This window comes from Salmo salar, chromosome ssa10 (assembly GCF_905237065.1).
Source record: "Salmo salar chromosome ssa10, Ssal_v3.1, whole genome shotgun sequence".
Lineage (NCBI taxonomy): Eukaryota > Metazoa > Chordata > Actinopteri > Salmoniformes > Salmonidae > Salmo > Salmo salar.
In genome coordinates, this window is record NC_059451.1 from 66,240,749 (window position 1) to 66,257,406 (window position 16,658).

The 16,658-nt window shown below is 42.8% G+C and overlaps 1 protein-coding gene across 1 annotated transcript in view; it reads left to right on the top strand.

The window, feature by feature from the left end:
• b4galnt4a (beta-1,4-N-acetyl-galactosaminyl transferase 4a) overlaps positions 1 to 16,658 on the top strand; it is a 497,908-nt gene that overhangs the window by 390,114 nt on the left and 91,136 nt on the right. The window contains exon 8 of the mRNA XM_014123877.2: positions 4,326 to 4,404. Coding sequence (XP_013979352.2) covers positions 4,326 to 4,404 — 79 coding nt within the window. The remainder of the gene's footprint in view (positions 1 to 4,325; positions 4,405 to 16,658) is intronic.

Sequence of the window (16,658 nt, forward strand, 5' to 3'; positions counted from 1 at the left end):
AAACTCCCGCTTGCGACATCAAAAGTGCCCTTCGTAATGAAGTCTTCTTCTGCTTGCAGCAGAACCTGCCTTGAGCTGGCACATCCTTCTTCTTCAGGACCTGGAGCCACTTTTTCCCATCATTGTGGGTCCCTGTAGCCGATGGTAGTTTACACAAGGATTGTTTTTGTAGCAATTAGTACAGCCTGGAACTACAGTTCACTTTTGAATTACTTGTTGCCATCTTCGTTGTCTGCTGCTCACTCTTCTATTCACTCTCCGCGGTTACACAAGGGGGATGCCACCGAGAAATTCGTGGCCTGGTATGTTATCCAAAACTCAATACCACAGACAATTTGGTCACTCCTACCAATGACTCTTTAGTATCAGTCGTTACTATGGCAATTTAAGATGGCGCTGAGCATAGGTCAATAGAATAATAGTATTAAGAGCTAATGATGTGTAGATTGGCACTGCGGTCTAAGGCACTGCATCTCAGTACTAGCCGGAAAGTAGAGCATTGCAGTAATCTAACCTAGAAGTGACAAAAGCATGGATTAATTTTTCTACATTTTTGTACAGAATGTTTCAGATTTTTTAAATGTTACGTAGATGGAAAAAAGCTGTCCTTGAAACAGTCTTGATATGTTCGTCAAAAGAGAGATCAGGGTCCAGAGTAACGCTGAGGTCCTTCACAGTTTTATTTGAGACGACTGTACAACCATCAAGATTAATTGTCAGATTCAACAGAAGATCTCTTTGTTTCTTAGGACATAGAACAAGCATCTCTGTTTTGTCCGAGTTTAAAAGTAGGACATTTGCCGCCATCCACTTCCTTATGTCTGAAACACAGGCTTCTAGTGAGGGCAATTTTGGGGCTTCACCATGTTTCATCGAAATGTACAGCTGTGTGTCATCCGCATAGCAGTGAAAGTTAACATTATGTTTCCGAATGACATCACCAAGAGGTCAAATATATAGTGAAAACAATAGTGGTCCTAAAACGGAGCCTTGAGGAACACCGAAATTTACAGTTGATTTGTCAGAGGACAAACCATCCACAGAGACAAACTGATATCTTTCCTACAGATAAGATCTAAACCAGGCCAGAACTTGTCCATGTAGACCAATTTGGGTTTCCAATCTGTCCAAAAGAATGTGGTGATTGATGGTATCAAAGCAGCACTAAGGTCTAGGAGCACGAGGACAGATGCAGCGCCTCGGTCTGACGCCATTAAAATATAATTTACCACCTTCCCAAGTGCAGTCTCAGTGCTATGATGGGGTCTAAAACCAGACTGAAGCATTTTGTATACATTGTTTGTCTTCAGGAAGGCAGTGAGTTGCTGCGCAACAGCTTTTTCTAACATTTTTGAGAGGAATGGGAGATTCGATATAGGCCGATAGTTTTTATATTTTCTGGGTCAAGGTTTGGCTTTTTCAAGAGAGGCTTTATTACTGCCACTTTTAGTGAGTTTGGTACACATCCGGTGGATAGAGAGCCGTTTATTATGTTCAACATAGGAGGGCCAAGCACAGGAAGCAGCTCTTTCAGTAGTTTAGTTGGGATAGGGTCCAGTATGCAGCTTGAAGGTTTAGAGGCCATGATTATTTTCATCATTGTGTCAAGAGATATAGTACTAAAACACTTTAGTGTCTCCCTTGATCCTAGGTCCTGGCAGAGTTGTGCAGACTCAGGACAACAGAGCTTTGGAGGAATACGCAGATTTAAAGAGGGGTCCGTAATTTGCTTTCTAATGATCATGATCTTTTCCTCAAAGAAGTTCATGAATTCATTACTGCTGAAGTGAAAGCCATCCTCTCTTGGGGAATGCTGCTTTTTAGTTAGCTTTGCGACAGTACCAAAAATACATTTCGGATTGTTCTTATTTTCCTCAATTAAGTTGGAAAAATAGGATGATCGCTCAGCAGTGAGGGCTCTTCGATACTGCACGGTACTGTCTTTCCAAGCATGTCGGAACACTTCTATTTTGGTGTAGCTCCATTTCTGTTCCAATTTTCTGGAAGCTTGCTTCAGAGCTTGGGTATTTTCTGTATACCAGGGAGCTAGTTTCTTATGACAAATGTTTTTTTGTTTTTAGGGGTGCGTCTGCATCTAGAGTATTGCGCGAGGTTAAATTGAGTTCCTCAATTGGTTGGGGTCTGAGCAGATTATTTGTTGCGATTGCAAACGTAATAAAATGGTGGTCTGATAGTCCAGGATTATGAGGAAAAACATTAGGTCGGGACAAAACTAGGTCTAGAGTATGACTGGCAGTGAGTAGGTCCGGAGACATGTTGGACAAAACCCACTGAGTAGATGATGGCTCCGAAAGCCTTTTGGATTTGGTCTGTGGACTTTTCCATGTGAATATTAAATTCACCAAAAATGTGAATATTATCTGCCATGACTACAAGGTCTGATAGGAATTCAGGGAACTCAGTGAGGAACGCTGTATATGGCCCAGGAGGCCTGTAAACAGTAGCTATAAAAAGTGATTGAGTAGGCTGCATAGATTTCATGACTAGAAGCTCAAAAGACGAAAACGTCGTTTTTTTTGTAAATTGAAATTTGCTATCGTAAATGTCAGCAACACCTCCACCTTTGCAGGATGCATGGGGGATATGGTCGCTAGTGTAACCAGGAGGTGAGGCCTCATTTAACACAGTAAATTCATCAGGCTTAAGCCATGTTTCAGTCAGTTCCAATCACATCAAGATTATGATCAGTGATTAGTTAATTGACTATAACTGCCTTGGAATTGAGGGATCTAACATTAAGTAGCCCTATTTTGAGATGTGAGGTATCACAATCTCTTTCAATAATAGCAGGAATGGAGGAGGTCTTTATTCCAGTGAGATTGCTAAGGCGAACACCGCCATGTTTAGTTTTGTCCAACGTAGGTCGAGGCACAGACATGGTCTCAATGGGGATAGCTGAGCTGACTACACTGAATGTGCTAGTGGCAGACTCCACTAAGCTGGCAGGCTGGCTAACAGCCTGCTGCCTGGCCTGCAACCTATCTCAATGTGGAGCTAGGGGAGTTAGAGCCCTGTCTATGTTCGTAGATAAGATGAGAGCACCCCTCCAGCTAGGATGGAGTCCGTCACTCCTCAACAGGCCAGGCTTGGTCCTGTTTGTGGTTGAGTCCCAGAAAGAGGGCCAATCATCTACAAATTCTATCTTTTGGGAGGGGCAGAAAATAGTTTTTAACCAGCGATTGAGTTGTGAGACTGCTGTAGAGCTCATCACTCCCCCTAACTGGGAGGGGGCCAGAGACAATTACTTGATCCCGACACATCTTTCTAGCTGATTTACACGCTGAAGCTATGTTGCGCTTGGTGACCTCTGACTGTTTCATCCGAACATCGTTGGTGCTGACGTGGATAACAATATCCCTATACTCTCTACACTCTCCAGTTTGGCTTTACCCAGCACCATCTTCAGATTAGCCTTAACGTCGGTAGCCCTGCCCCCTGGTAAACAGTGTATGATCGCTGGATGATTCATTTTAAGTCTAATACTGCGGGTAATGGAGTCACCAATGACTAGGGTTTTCAATTTGTCAGAGCTAATGGTGGGAGGCTTCGGCGTCTCAGACCCCGCAACAGGAGGAGTAGAGACAAGTGAAGGCTCGGCCTCTGACTCCGACTCGCTGCTTAATGGGGACAACCGGTTGAAAGTTTCTGTCAGCTGAATGAGCGACACCGGTTGAGCATTCCTACAGCATTTCCTTCCAGAAACCATGAGAAAATTGTCAGACTGCGGGGACTGTCCGAGGGTATTTATACTACTATATGTACTAACTAGTGGCACAGATGCTGTTTCATCCTTTCCTACACTGAAGTTACCCTTGCCTAACGATTGTGTCTGAAACTGGGCTTGTAGCACAGCTATCCTTGCCATAAGGTGATCATTCTCCTGTATGTTATGAGTACAGCGACTGCAATTAGAAGGCGGACCACGTCCAGATAAAGCGTCCGATGTGAAAAAGTTGAATGAAAAAAGTCAAGCGAGGGGAAAAAATAAAAATGTAAACGGTAATTAAAAAGTAAAAACAGTAAAATTGGCAGGTAGCAAAGTAAGGTTAGCAACAAAATGCACAGCAGCACGTAAACAAGTCCTCAAGTTGTGACCGGAAATTCTAAGTGTATGTAAACTTCTGACTTCAACTGTATATTGGCTTGTAAGTAGTCTTGGGTTCCTAAGCATTAACCTTCACTGTAGCCTCAATTTCCAGCTTTCTCCTCGCAGCTCATGAGGTGGAAAAATAACATCTGGCAAATATTTTAAATCCTAATTGTAATGGAACATTTTCTCCCACGCTCTCTCTATCTCTCTCTAGCCTTATCTCATCCAGACGGTACTACTTTGAGATCCTTCACAAGCAGGATGACAAGGGGTCAGACCACGTGGAGGTTGGGGTAAGTCCATACAACTTTATTCATTTATGGGGGGCTAGACTACTAGCTGAAGTTGTACGAAACTACTGAACTAGACCCTGTGTAATTGCATGCAGACAGGTGGGCAGGGTACAGGGAGGGAACAGGCTGTGTTTGAAGTGGAGGAATGCTGAGAGAGAGAGACAGAGAGATGCTCATGTCATACGGTCACACCTTGTTGTTGTTGCCTCGGTCTGGGGCCAAGTTGAGTTGCTTATTCACTCCTGAGTTCACTAATATTCCATCTAATATTTCTGGAACATTTGGGGAAAGTTACCAGAATTTTGCAACCCTAGTTAGGACTTTTGAGTATAACTATTGCATCTGTCCCTCTTAACTCTCTTTCTCTCCTTTTCCCCCTATCTCACTTTTTCACTCCTACAGTTGTTTTGCAAACTCAATGTTCATTCTTTATGTAATGGAGAGAGCTAACTTAAGGGTAAAGTTTCAGAAAGTACTCCACACACCTGGTGTGTGTGTGTTAGTGACTGGGTAAATGGGCTCGTGATAATACATGGTGTGGTGTGTTGTCTCTGAAAATGTGCTTTATTATCTCACATTGGATTCCCTTTTTTTCCAAACTATCCAGAGGGTCTATCCCTGTCTCTCTTCATCTCCCTCTCTCTACATACATATACTTTATAGATTTATCTCTCTATCTCTTCTCTCTCTGTCTCTTCTCCCATCTCCCACCCTCACCCTCTCTCCCACTCTATCTCTCTATTTCATTTTTTACATTTTTTATTTCACCTTTATTTAAGTTGAGAACAGGTTCTCATTTGCAACTGCGACCTGGCCAAGATAAAGCATAGCAATTCGACACATACAACAACACAGAGTTACACATGGAATAAACAAAACATACAGTCAATAATACAGTAGAAACAAAGAAAACAAAAAGTCTATATACAGTGAGTGCAAATGAGGTAAGATAAGGGAGATAAGGCAATAAATAGGCCATGGTGGCAAAGTAATTACAATATAGCAATTAAACATTGGAATGATAGATGTGCAGAAGATTAATGTGCAAGTAGAGATACTGGGGTGCAAAGGAGCAAGATAAATAAAATAAATACAGTAAGGGGATGAGGTAGATAGATGGGCTGTTTACAGATGGGCTATGTACAGGTGCAGTGATCTGTGAGCTGCTCTGACAGCTGGTGCTTAAAGCTAGTGAGGGAGATATGAGTCTCCAGCTTCAGTGATGTTTGCAGTTCGTTCCAGTCATTGGCAGCAGATAACTGGAAGGAAAGGCGACCAAAGGAGGAATTGGCTTTGGGGGTGACCAGTGAGATATACCTGCTGGAGCGCGTCCTACGAGTGGGTGCTGCTATGGTGACCAGTGAGCTGAGATAAGGCGGGGCTTTACCTAGCAGAGACTTGTAGATAACCTGTAGCCAGTGGGTTAGGCGACGAGTATGAAGCGAGGGCCAACCAACGAGAGTGTACAGGTCGCAGTGGTGGGTAGTGTATGGGGCTTTGGTGACAAAATGGATGGCACTGTGATAGACTGCATCCAATTTGTTGAGTAGAGTGTTGAAGGCTATTTTATAGATGACATCGCCGAAGTCGAGGATCGGTAGGATGGTCAGTTTTACGAGGGTATATTTGTCAGCATGAGTGAAGGATGCTTTGTTGCGATATAGGAAGCCGATTCCAGATTTAATTTTGGATTGGAGATGCTTAATGTGAGTGTGGAAGGAGAGTTTACAGTCTAACCAGACACCTAGGTATTTGTAGTTGTCCACATATTCTTAGTCAGAACCATCCAGAGTAGTGATGCTGGATGGGCGGGCAGGTGCGGGCAGTGATCGATTGAATAGCATGCATTTAGTTTTACTTGCATTTAAGATCAGTTGGAGGCCACAGAAGGAGAGTTGTATGGCATTGAAGCTCGTCTGGAGGTTAGTTAACACAGTGTCCAAAGAGGGGCCAGAAGTATACAGAATGGTGTCGTCGCGTAGAGGTGGATCAGAGAATCACCAGCAGCAAGAGCAGCATCATTGATGTATACAGAGAAGAGAGTCGGCCCGAGAATTTAACCCTCTGACACCCCCATAGAGACTGCCAGAGGTCCGGACAACAGGCCCACCGATTTGACACACTGAACTCTATCAGAGAAGTAGTTGGTAAAACAGGCAAAGCAATCATTTCAGAAACCAAGGCTGTCGAGTCTGCCAATAAGAATGTGGTGATTGACAGAGTCGAAGCCTTGGCCAGGTCGATGAATACAGCTGCACAGTAATGTCTCTTATCGATGGCCGTTATAATGTCGTTTAGGACCTTGAGCATGGCTGAGGTGTACCCATGACCAGCCCTGAAACCAGATTGCATAGCGGAGAAGATACGGTGGGATTCGAAATGGTCGGTAATCTGTTTGTTAACTTGGCTTTCGAAGACCTTAGAAAGACATGGTAGGATAGATATAGGTCTGTAACAGTTAGGGTCTAGAATGTCACCCCCTCTGAAGAGGGGATGACTGCGGCAGCTTTCCAAACTTTGAGAATCTCAGACGATACGAAAGAGAGGTTGAACAGGCTAGTAATAGGGGTTGCAACAATTTTGGTAAATCATTTTAGAAAGAGAGGGTCCAGATTGTCTAACCAGGCTGATTTGTAGGGGTCCAGATTTTGCTTGTTGAAATTCTCAATTATAGTGGATTTATCGGCTGTAACAGTGTTTCCTAGTGCAGTGGGCAGCTGGGAGGAGGTGCTCTTATTCTCCATGGACTTTACAGTGTCCCAGAACTTTATTGACTTTGTACTACAGGATGCAAATTTCTGTTTGAAAAAGCTAGCCTTAGCTTTTCTAACTGCCTGTGTATATTTGTTCCTAACTTCCATGAAAAGTTGCATATCATGGGGGCTATTTGATGCTAATGCAGAACGCCACAGGATGTTTTTGTGCTGGTCAAGGGCAGACAGGGCTGGAGTGAACCAAGGGCTATATCTATTCCTGGTTCTAAATTTTTTGAATGGAGCATAAGATGGTGAGGAAGGCACTTTTAAAGAATAACCAGACATCCTCAACTGACGGGATGAGGTCAATGTCATTCCAGGATACCCTGCCCAAGTCGATTAGAAAGGCCTACTCGCAGAAGTGTTTTAGGGAGCGTTTGACAGTAATGAGGGGTAGTCGTTTGGTCGCAGATCCATTACGCATGCAGGCAATGAGGCAGTGATCGCTGAGATCTTGATTGAAAACAGCAGAGGTGTATTTGGAGGTTAGTTAGGATGATATCCATGAGGGTGCCTGTGTTTACAGATTTGGGGTTGTACCTGGTAGGTTCATTGATAATTTGTGTGAGATTGAGGGCATCAAGCTTAGATTGTAGGATGGCCGGGGTGTTAAGCATGTCCCAGTTTAGTTCACCTAGTAGCCCGAGCTCAGAAGATAGATGGGGGTCAATCAATTCACATATGGTGTCTAGGGCACAGCTGGGGGCAGAGGGTGGTCTATAGCAGGCGGCAACAGTGAGAGACTTGTTTCTGAGAAGGTGAATTTATAGAAGTAGAAGCTTGAATTGTTTGGGCACAGACTTGGATAGTAATAAAGAACTCTGCAGGCTATCTTTGCAGTAGATTGCAACACCGCCCCTTTTGGCCGTTCTATCTTGGCGGAAAATGTTATAGTTAGGGATGGAGATTTCAGGGTTTTTGGTGGTTTTCCTAAGCCAGGATTCAGACACGGCTAAGACATCCAGGTTGGCAGAGTGTGCTAAAGCAGTAAGTAAAACAAACTCAGGGAGTAGGCTTCTAATGTTAACATGCATGAAACCAAGGTTTTTTCGGTTACAGAAGTCAACAAATGAGAGCACCTGGGGAGTGGGAGTGGAGCTAGGCACTGTGGGACCTGGATTAACCTCTACATCACCAGAGGAACAGAGGAGAAGTAGGATAAGGGTACGGCTAAAGGCTATACGAACTGGCCGTCTAGCACGTTCGGAACAGAGAGTAAAAGGAGTAGGTTTCTGGGCACGATAGCATAGGTTCAAGGCATAGTGTACAGACAAAGGTAAGGTAGGAAGTGAGTACATTAGAGGTAAACCTTGGCATTGAGTAATGATGAGAGATATAGTCTCTAGAGACGTTTAAACTAGGTGATGTCATCGCATATGTAGGAGGTGGAACAACATGGTTGGTTAAGGCATATTGAGCAGGGCTAGAGGCTCTACAGTGAAATAAAACAGTAATCACTAACCAGGACAGTAATGGACGAGGCATATTGATATTAGAGAGAGGCATGAGTAGCCAAGTGAACATATGGGTCCAGTGAGTGGTTGGGCTGGCTGGGGACACGGCGATTCAGACAGTTAGCAGGCTGGTTCTAACAAGCTAGCAGAAAGTAGGCCGAGGCCAACAAGCTAGCAGTTAACAGACCGGGTTAGCAAGCTAGCAGTTAGCAGACCGGGGCAAGCAAGCTAGCAGTTAGCAGACCGGGGCAAGCAAGCTAGCAGTTAGCAGACCAGGGCTAGCAAGCTAGCAGTTAGCAGACCGGGGCTCGCTAGTTAATAGAAGCGCCTTTGGGGGACGTCGCAATGGAGTTAACCTGTTAGGGCTAGGGGGCAGCATTTGCACGTCTGGATAAAAAAAATGTACCCGATTTAATCTGGTTGCTAATCCTACCCAGTAACTAGAATATGCATATACTTATTATATATGGATAGAAAACACTCTAAAGTTTCTAAAACTGTTTGAATGGTGTCTGTGAGTATAACAGAACTCATTTGGCAGGCAAAACCCTGAGACATTTTCTGACAGGAAGTGGATACCTGATGTGTTGTATTACCTTTAAACCTATCCCATTGAAAAACACAGGGGCTGAGGAATATTTTGGCACTTCCTATTGCTTCCACTAGATGTCACCAGCCTTTACAAAGTGTTTTGAGTCTTCTGGAGGGAGATCTGACCGAACAAGAGCCATGGAACGATGATGTCCCATTAGACACCTGGCGCGCGAGTTCATGTTGGGTACCCTCGTTCCAATACGTTATAAAAGAGTATGCATTCGTCCACCTTGAATATTATTCATGTTCTGGTTAAAAAAGGCCCTAATGATTTATGCTATACAACGTTTGACATGTTTGAACGAACGTAAATATATTTTTTCCCCTCGTTCATGACGAGAAGTCCAGCTGGCTTAGATCATGTGCTAACAAGACGGAGATTTTTGGACATAAATGATGAGCTTTTTTGAACAAAACTACATTCGTTATGGACCTGTGATACCTGGAAGTGACATCTGATGAAGAGAATCAAAGGTAATGGATTATTTACATAGTATTTTTTCGATTTTAGATCTCCCCAACATGACGTCTAGTCTGTATCGCAACACGTATTTTTCTGGGCGCAGTGCTCAGATTATTGCAAAGTGTGATTTCCCAGTAAGGTTATTTTTAAATCTGGCAAGTTGATTGCGTTCAAGAGATGTAAATCTATAATTCTTTAAATGACAATATAATATTTTACCAATGTTTTATAATTTTAATTATTTAATTTGTGACGCTGACTTGACTGCCGGTTATTGGAGGGAAACGATTTCCTCAACATCAATGCCATAGTAAAACGCTGTTTTTGGATATAAATATGAACTTGATAGAACTAAAAATGCATGCATTGTCTAACATAATGTCCTAGGAGTGTCATCTGATGGAGATTGTAAAAGGTTAGTGCATCATTTTAGCTGGTTTTATGGTTTTGGTGACCCTGTCTTTGACTTGACAAAACATTACACACAACTCTTGTAAATGTACTGTCCTAACATACTCTAAATTTATGCTTTCGCCGTAAAACCTTTTTGAAATCGTAAAACGTGGTTAGATTAAGGAGATGTTTATCTTTCAAAGGGTGTAAAATAGTTGTATGTTTGAAAAATTTGAATTTTGACATTTATTTGGATTCAAATTTGCCGCTCTTGAAATGCACCTGCTGTTGATGGAGTGCACCACGGGTGGCACGCTAGCGTCCCACCTAGCCCATAGAGGTTAAGTCTGTTTTTGCCTCTTCGTGCGGTGACGTCGATAGACCAGTCGTGGATTAGTAGGGTTCCAAGTAGCTCTAGGTAGCTAGCAGGCTGCGATTAGCAGAATGGGCCTTCAGCGGACGTCGCGCCTGAGGGGCCTGTTGGAATCCTCGGGCAGATTATATCGGTATTCCAGTCGTAAAGGATCGGCGGGGTTCCGCGCCCCGTACCGGCAGTAGAAGGTGTCCGGATATTGTAGCCCAGGCGTGGGCTTCGGTGGTAGCCCAGGAGCCCTAGACAGGCTAGCTTCAGGCTAATTGGTGCTTGCTCCGGGATGGAAACGCTAGCAAGGAGTAGTCACCCGGGATTGTGGTTGAAAATGTTCAGAGTTTGCGGTAGGAATCCTGGGATATGGAGAGAAAAAAAATTGAAAAAAATAGGTCCGTTATGCTCTGGTTTGAGTCATGTTGTTCGAACTGGCGAGAGTTTTCCGAGCTAAAGGTTAGTTGATAACTGCTAGCAATGGTTTGCTGACTGATAGCTGGTAGGTAGTTAGCTGGGTAGCTTCAGTTGAGGGATTCCAGATCCGAAGTAAATAGAAATACTTTAGAAAAAAAACAGATCCACGCCACATTGGGTGAGGCGGGTTGCAGGAGAGTATTTAGAATTTGAGGTTTAGGAAAATATTTTTTAAAGATATGCAAAGAAAAAGATGTCAAAAGATATATACAAGGGACACATCAGGACAAAGACGTCTGACTGCTACGACATCTTGGATAAGTTCATGCCTCTCCTCTCTCTCTCCCGCACACCCTCTCTCTCTCTCTTACTATTCCTATACAGTAACACTGGTCTGTCTATTCTGGGATGCTCCGCTGCCTACTTCCAGACACATAGACCTAAGTGGACTGTATTGTCAAATCAAATTTATTCATCACATGCTTCGTAAACAAAAGGTATTGATTAACATTTAAATGCTTACTTACGGGTCCTTTTCCAACTATGTAGAGTCAAAGATAAAGATAACAAATAAAATAAAACATAAATAGTGACAAGGAATAAATACACAGTCAATAATGAATAAAAATAATTAGTAAAAATAACATGGCTATATACAGGGAGTACCAGTACTGAGTTGATGTGTAGGGATAGGAGGTAATTGAGGTAGCTACAGTGCATTCGGAAAGTATTCGGACCCCTTCCCTTTCTACATTTTGTTAACCTCTTGTCGTTCGCCTAGGATAGGGGGCACTACAGCGATTTTTGAAAAAAATTAGTGCCCATTTTAAACGGCCTCCTACTCAAACTCAGAAGCTAGGATATGCATATAATTAATACTTGTGGATAGAAAACACCCTGTGTCTGTGAGTATAACAGAACTCATATGGCAGTCAAAACCCCGAGACCGATCGTAACAGGAAGTGGAATTCTGAATTGCGGACTCAACTTCATCAGTTTGCCTGTAAATCACACAGTGAGCAATGGTTCATTGAGCACTTCATATTGCTTCCACTAGATGTCCCCAGTCTTTACAAAGTGATTTGAGCCTTCTACTGTGAAAACTGAATGAATGAGACGCTGTGGAACGTGGTCACATGAGGAGGGCCATCACCATTATGACGCCGGCGCCCCTGGCTACCCTCCGCTTTCAAAACGTTTTGAAACACAATGCAATCGTTCCCCTTGAATCTTATTGGAGCTCTGGTTGAAAAAGGCCCTAAAGATTTATGTTATACAACGTTTGACGTTTGAACGAACCTAAATAAATTTAAAAAATGCATTTTTTCGAAAGTGGAGTCCCGCGCACGACGGAACTTTTGGTGCAGCCTTCAGAACGCGCTAACAAGAACAAGCTAATGGAACATAAAGGATTAACTTTTTCGAACGAAAATACATTTGTTGTGGACCTGGGATTCCTAGAAGTGCTTTCTGATGAAGATAATCAAAGGTAAGGGATTATTGACAATAGTATACAAGACTAGATTTGATATGCGATTGTTCCAAGATGGCGCTGACCTGTAACGGTAGCCTATTTTCTGAGTATCGCATCCCCTTTTATCGCAAAGTGTGATTACCCAGTAAAGTTATTTTTAAATCTGGCATTACAGGTGCTTTCAAGAGATATTCATCTATAAATCTTAGAATGACAATATTACATTTTAAAAATGTTTTCGAATAGTAATTTAGTAAATTGTAGCGCTTTTTCACCGGATGCATTTGAGGGAAAATAGTTAGTCAACGTTACGCGCCGATGTAAAATGCTGTTTTTATATATAAATATGAACTTTATCGAACAAAAGAATGCATGTATTGTGTAACATGATGTCCTAGGGGTGTCATCTGATGAAGATTGTCAAAGGTTAGTGCTGCATTTAGCTGGTTTTTGGTTATTTGTGATGCATGTGGTTGGTCGGAAAATGGCTATGTGGCTACTTTTACGATATACTCCTCTAACATAATCTAATGTTTTGCTTTTGCTGTAAAGCCTTTTTGAAATCGGACAACGTGGTTCGATTCAGGAGAGGTGTATCTATAAAACGATATAACATAGTCCTATATTTGAAAAAATAATAATAATTCGTTATGCTAATGGTGATAGGATTTTTCGAGCACATCAATTTACAAAAATACTCATCATAAACGTTGATAAAATTTACAACAGTTATTGAAAGAATTATAGATACACTTCTCCTTAATGCAACCGCTGTGTCAGATTTTAAAATAGCTTTATGGCGAAAGCACATTTTTCAATATTCTGAGTACAGAGCTCAGCCATCAAAGCAAGCTATACAGTTACCCGCCAAGTTCTGGAGTCAACTAAACTCAGAATTAGTATTATAAATCTTCACTTACCTTTGCTGATCTTCGTCGGAATGCACTCCCAGGACTCCCACTTCCACAAGAAATGTTTGTTTTGTTCGAAAAACTCCATATTTATGTCCAAATATCTCCGTTTTGTTTGTGCGTTCAGATCACTAATCCAAAGGCATAATGCGCGAGCGCAAAACCAGAGACAAAAAGTCAAATAGTTCCATTACCGTTCGTAGAAACATGTCAAATGATGTTTACAATCAATCCTTGGGGTCTTTTTAACATAAATCTTCGATAATATTCCAACCGGACAATAGCGTATTCATTACAGAGGAAAAAGAAGGAAGGGCGTGCCTGCGTGCTTGCGCAGTAAACAACTAACTGGTCCCAGGCTTGAGTCAGCTCCTATTCTCTGCCCAGTAACAGTAGAAGCATAAAACAAGGTTCTAAAGACTGTTGACATCTAGTGGAAGCCTTAGGAAGTGCAAAATTACCCCACAGACACTGTAGTTTGAATAGGGATTAGAAAGAAAAACTACATGCCACTTCCTGGTTGGATTTTTTCTCAGATTTTTGCCTGCCATATGAGTTCTGTTATACTCACAGACATCATTCAAACAGTTTTAGAAACTTCAGAGTGTTTTCTAATAATATGCATATCCTACCTTCTGGGCGCGAGTAGCAGGCAGTTTAATTTGGGCATGTTATTCATCTGAATTTCTGAATACTGCCCCCTGTCACCAAGAAGTTAAATAAAAAATGTCCTCATCAATCTACACACAATACCCCTTAATAACAAAATGAAAACATTTTTTTATACATTTTTGCAAATGTATTAAAATTAAAAACAGAAGTACCTTATTTACATAAGTATTAAGTTCCCTTTGCTGTGAGACTCGAAATTGAGCATCCTTGAGATGTTTCTACAACTGGATTGGAGTCAACATGTGGTAAATTCAATTGATTGGACATGATTTGGAAAGGCACACACCTGTTTATATAAGGTCCCACAGTTGATAGTGCATGCCAGAGCAAAAACCAAGCCATGAGGTCGAAGGAATTGTCAGTAGACCTCAGAGACAGGATTTTGTCGAGGCACAGATCTGGGGAAGGGTACCAAAATATTTCTGCAGCATTGAAGGTCCAAGAACACAGTGGACTCCATCATTCTTAAATGGAAGAAGTTTGGAACCACCAAGACTCTTCCTAGAGCTGGCCAAACTGAGCAATCGGGAGAGAAGGGCCTTGGTCTGTCAGCTCTGTCAGAGCTCCAGAGTTCCTCTGTGGAGATGGGAGAACATTCCAGAAGGACAACCATCTCTGCAGCACTCCACCAATCAGGCCTTTATGGTAGAGTGGAAACCTGGCACCATCCCTGTGGTAAATCATGGTGGTGGTAGCATCATGCTGTGGGGATGTTTTTCAGCGGCAGGGACTGGGAGACCAGTCAGGATCAAGGAAAGATGTACAGAGCAAAGTACAGATAGATCCTTGACGAAAACCTGCTCCAGAGCACTCAGGACCTCAGACTAGGGTGAAGGTTCACCTTCGAACAGGACAACTACCCTAAGCACACTACCAAGACAACGAAGCAGTGGCTTTGGGACACGTCTCTGAATTTCCTTGAGTGGCCCAGCCAGAGCCCAGACTTGAACCGAATCAAACATCTCTTGAAGTGGCTATATTAGCATGTTATTCTTGGTGGGGCAAAAAGAAAGAAAGTGGGACACATGCCAGCAAAGCCACTACACAACACTAAACAATATATTAATTGCACTATAATGGTGATAAACGGTGCCCACAAACTGTTAGGGCCTACATAAAGCCTTCCCAACATCTTACCACTGCTATACCTAGCTATCAGCAGAGCCTTGTCAGCCACATTTACTGCCTTTTAAAAAACATAGCTGATACGTCTGACTTGCTTAAACAAATGTGGTTTTTAATGACAATTGAGATGTACAAACTATGGCATAAGGGGACGACAAGCGGATAAGAGGCAATCCATAATTTTGATTAAGACATTAATTAGCAAGCTAGACTGGACATAGTCAATATAACTATTTGTTTAGCACTTTTGAAATGTACAGCGACAGAATTCAGAACATGGGCCGTTCTTACAGTGTTCTGCCTGTGAAAATAGCTGTGCAGTGACGCTCCCCATCCAACCTGACAGAGCTTGAGAGGATCTGCAGAGAAGCATGGGAGAAACTCCCGAAATACAGGTGTGCCAAGCTTGTAGCATCATACCCAAGAAGACTCGAAGCAGTAATCGCTGCCAAAGGTGCTTCAACAAAGTACTGAGTAAAGCCTCTTGTATACTTACATTTTGTATTTGTATAATACACTGTATTTTTAAATACTGAAGCCCCTCAGGGGTGCGTGCTCAGTCCCCTCCTGTACTCCCTGTTCAACCACGACTGCATGGCCAGGCACGACTCCAACACCATCATTAAGTTTGCAGACGACACAACAGTAGTAGGCCTGATCACTGACAACGACGAGACAGCCTATGGGGAGGTCAGAGACCTGGCCAGTTGGTGCCAGAATAACAACCAATCCCTCAACGTAACCAAGACTAAGGAGATGATTGTGGACTACAGGAAAAGGAGGTGGCCCCATTCTCATCAACGGGGCTGTGGTGGAGCAGTTTGAGAGCTTCAAGCTCCTTGGTGTCTACATCACCAACAAACTTGAATGGTCCAAACACACCAAGACAGTTGTGAAGCGGGTACGACAAAGCTTATTCCTCCTCAGGAAACTAAAAAGATTCGGCATGGGTCCTCAGATCCTCAAAAGGTTCTACAGCTGCAACATCGAGAGCATCACATTTACATTTTAGTCATTTAGCAGACGCTCTTACCCAGAGCGACTTACAGTAGTGAGTGCATACATTTCATACATTTATTTATTTATTTATTTATTTATTTATTTTTTCTCCGTACTGGTCCCCGTGGGAATCAAACCCACAACCCTGGCATTGCAAACACCATGCTCTACCTTGAATCACTGCCTGGTACAGAAACTGCTTGGCCTCCGACCACAAGGCACTACAGAGGGTAGTGTGTACGGCCCAGTACATCACTGGGGTTAAGCTGCCTGCCATCCAGGACCTCTACACCAGGCGGTGTCAGAGGAAGGCCCTAAAAATTGTCAAAGACCCCAGCCACCCTAGTCATAAACTGTTCTCTCTATTACCGCATGGCAAGTGGTACTGGAGTGCCAAGTCTGGGACCAAAAGGCTTCTCAACAGTTTTTATCCCCAAGCCATAAAACTCCTGAACAGGTAATCAAATGGCTACCCGGACTATTTGCATTGTGTGGCCCCCCCCACAACCCCTCTTTTACACTGCTGCTACTCTCTGTTTATAATATATGCATAGTCGCTTTAACTATACATTCATGTACATACTATCTCAATTAGCCCGACCAATCGGTGCCCCCGCACATTGGCTAACCAGACT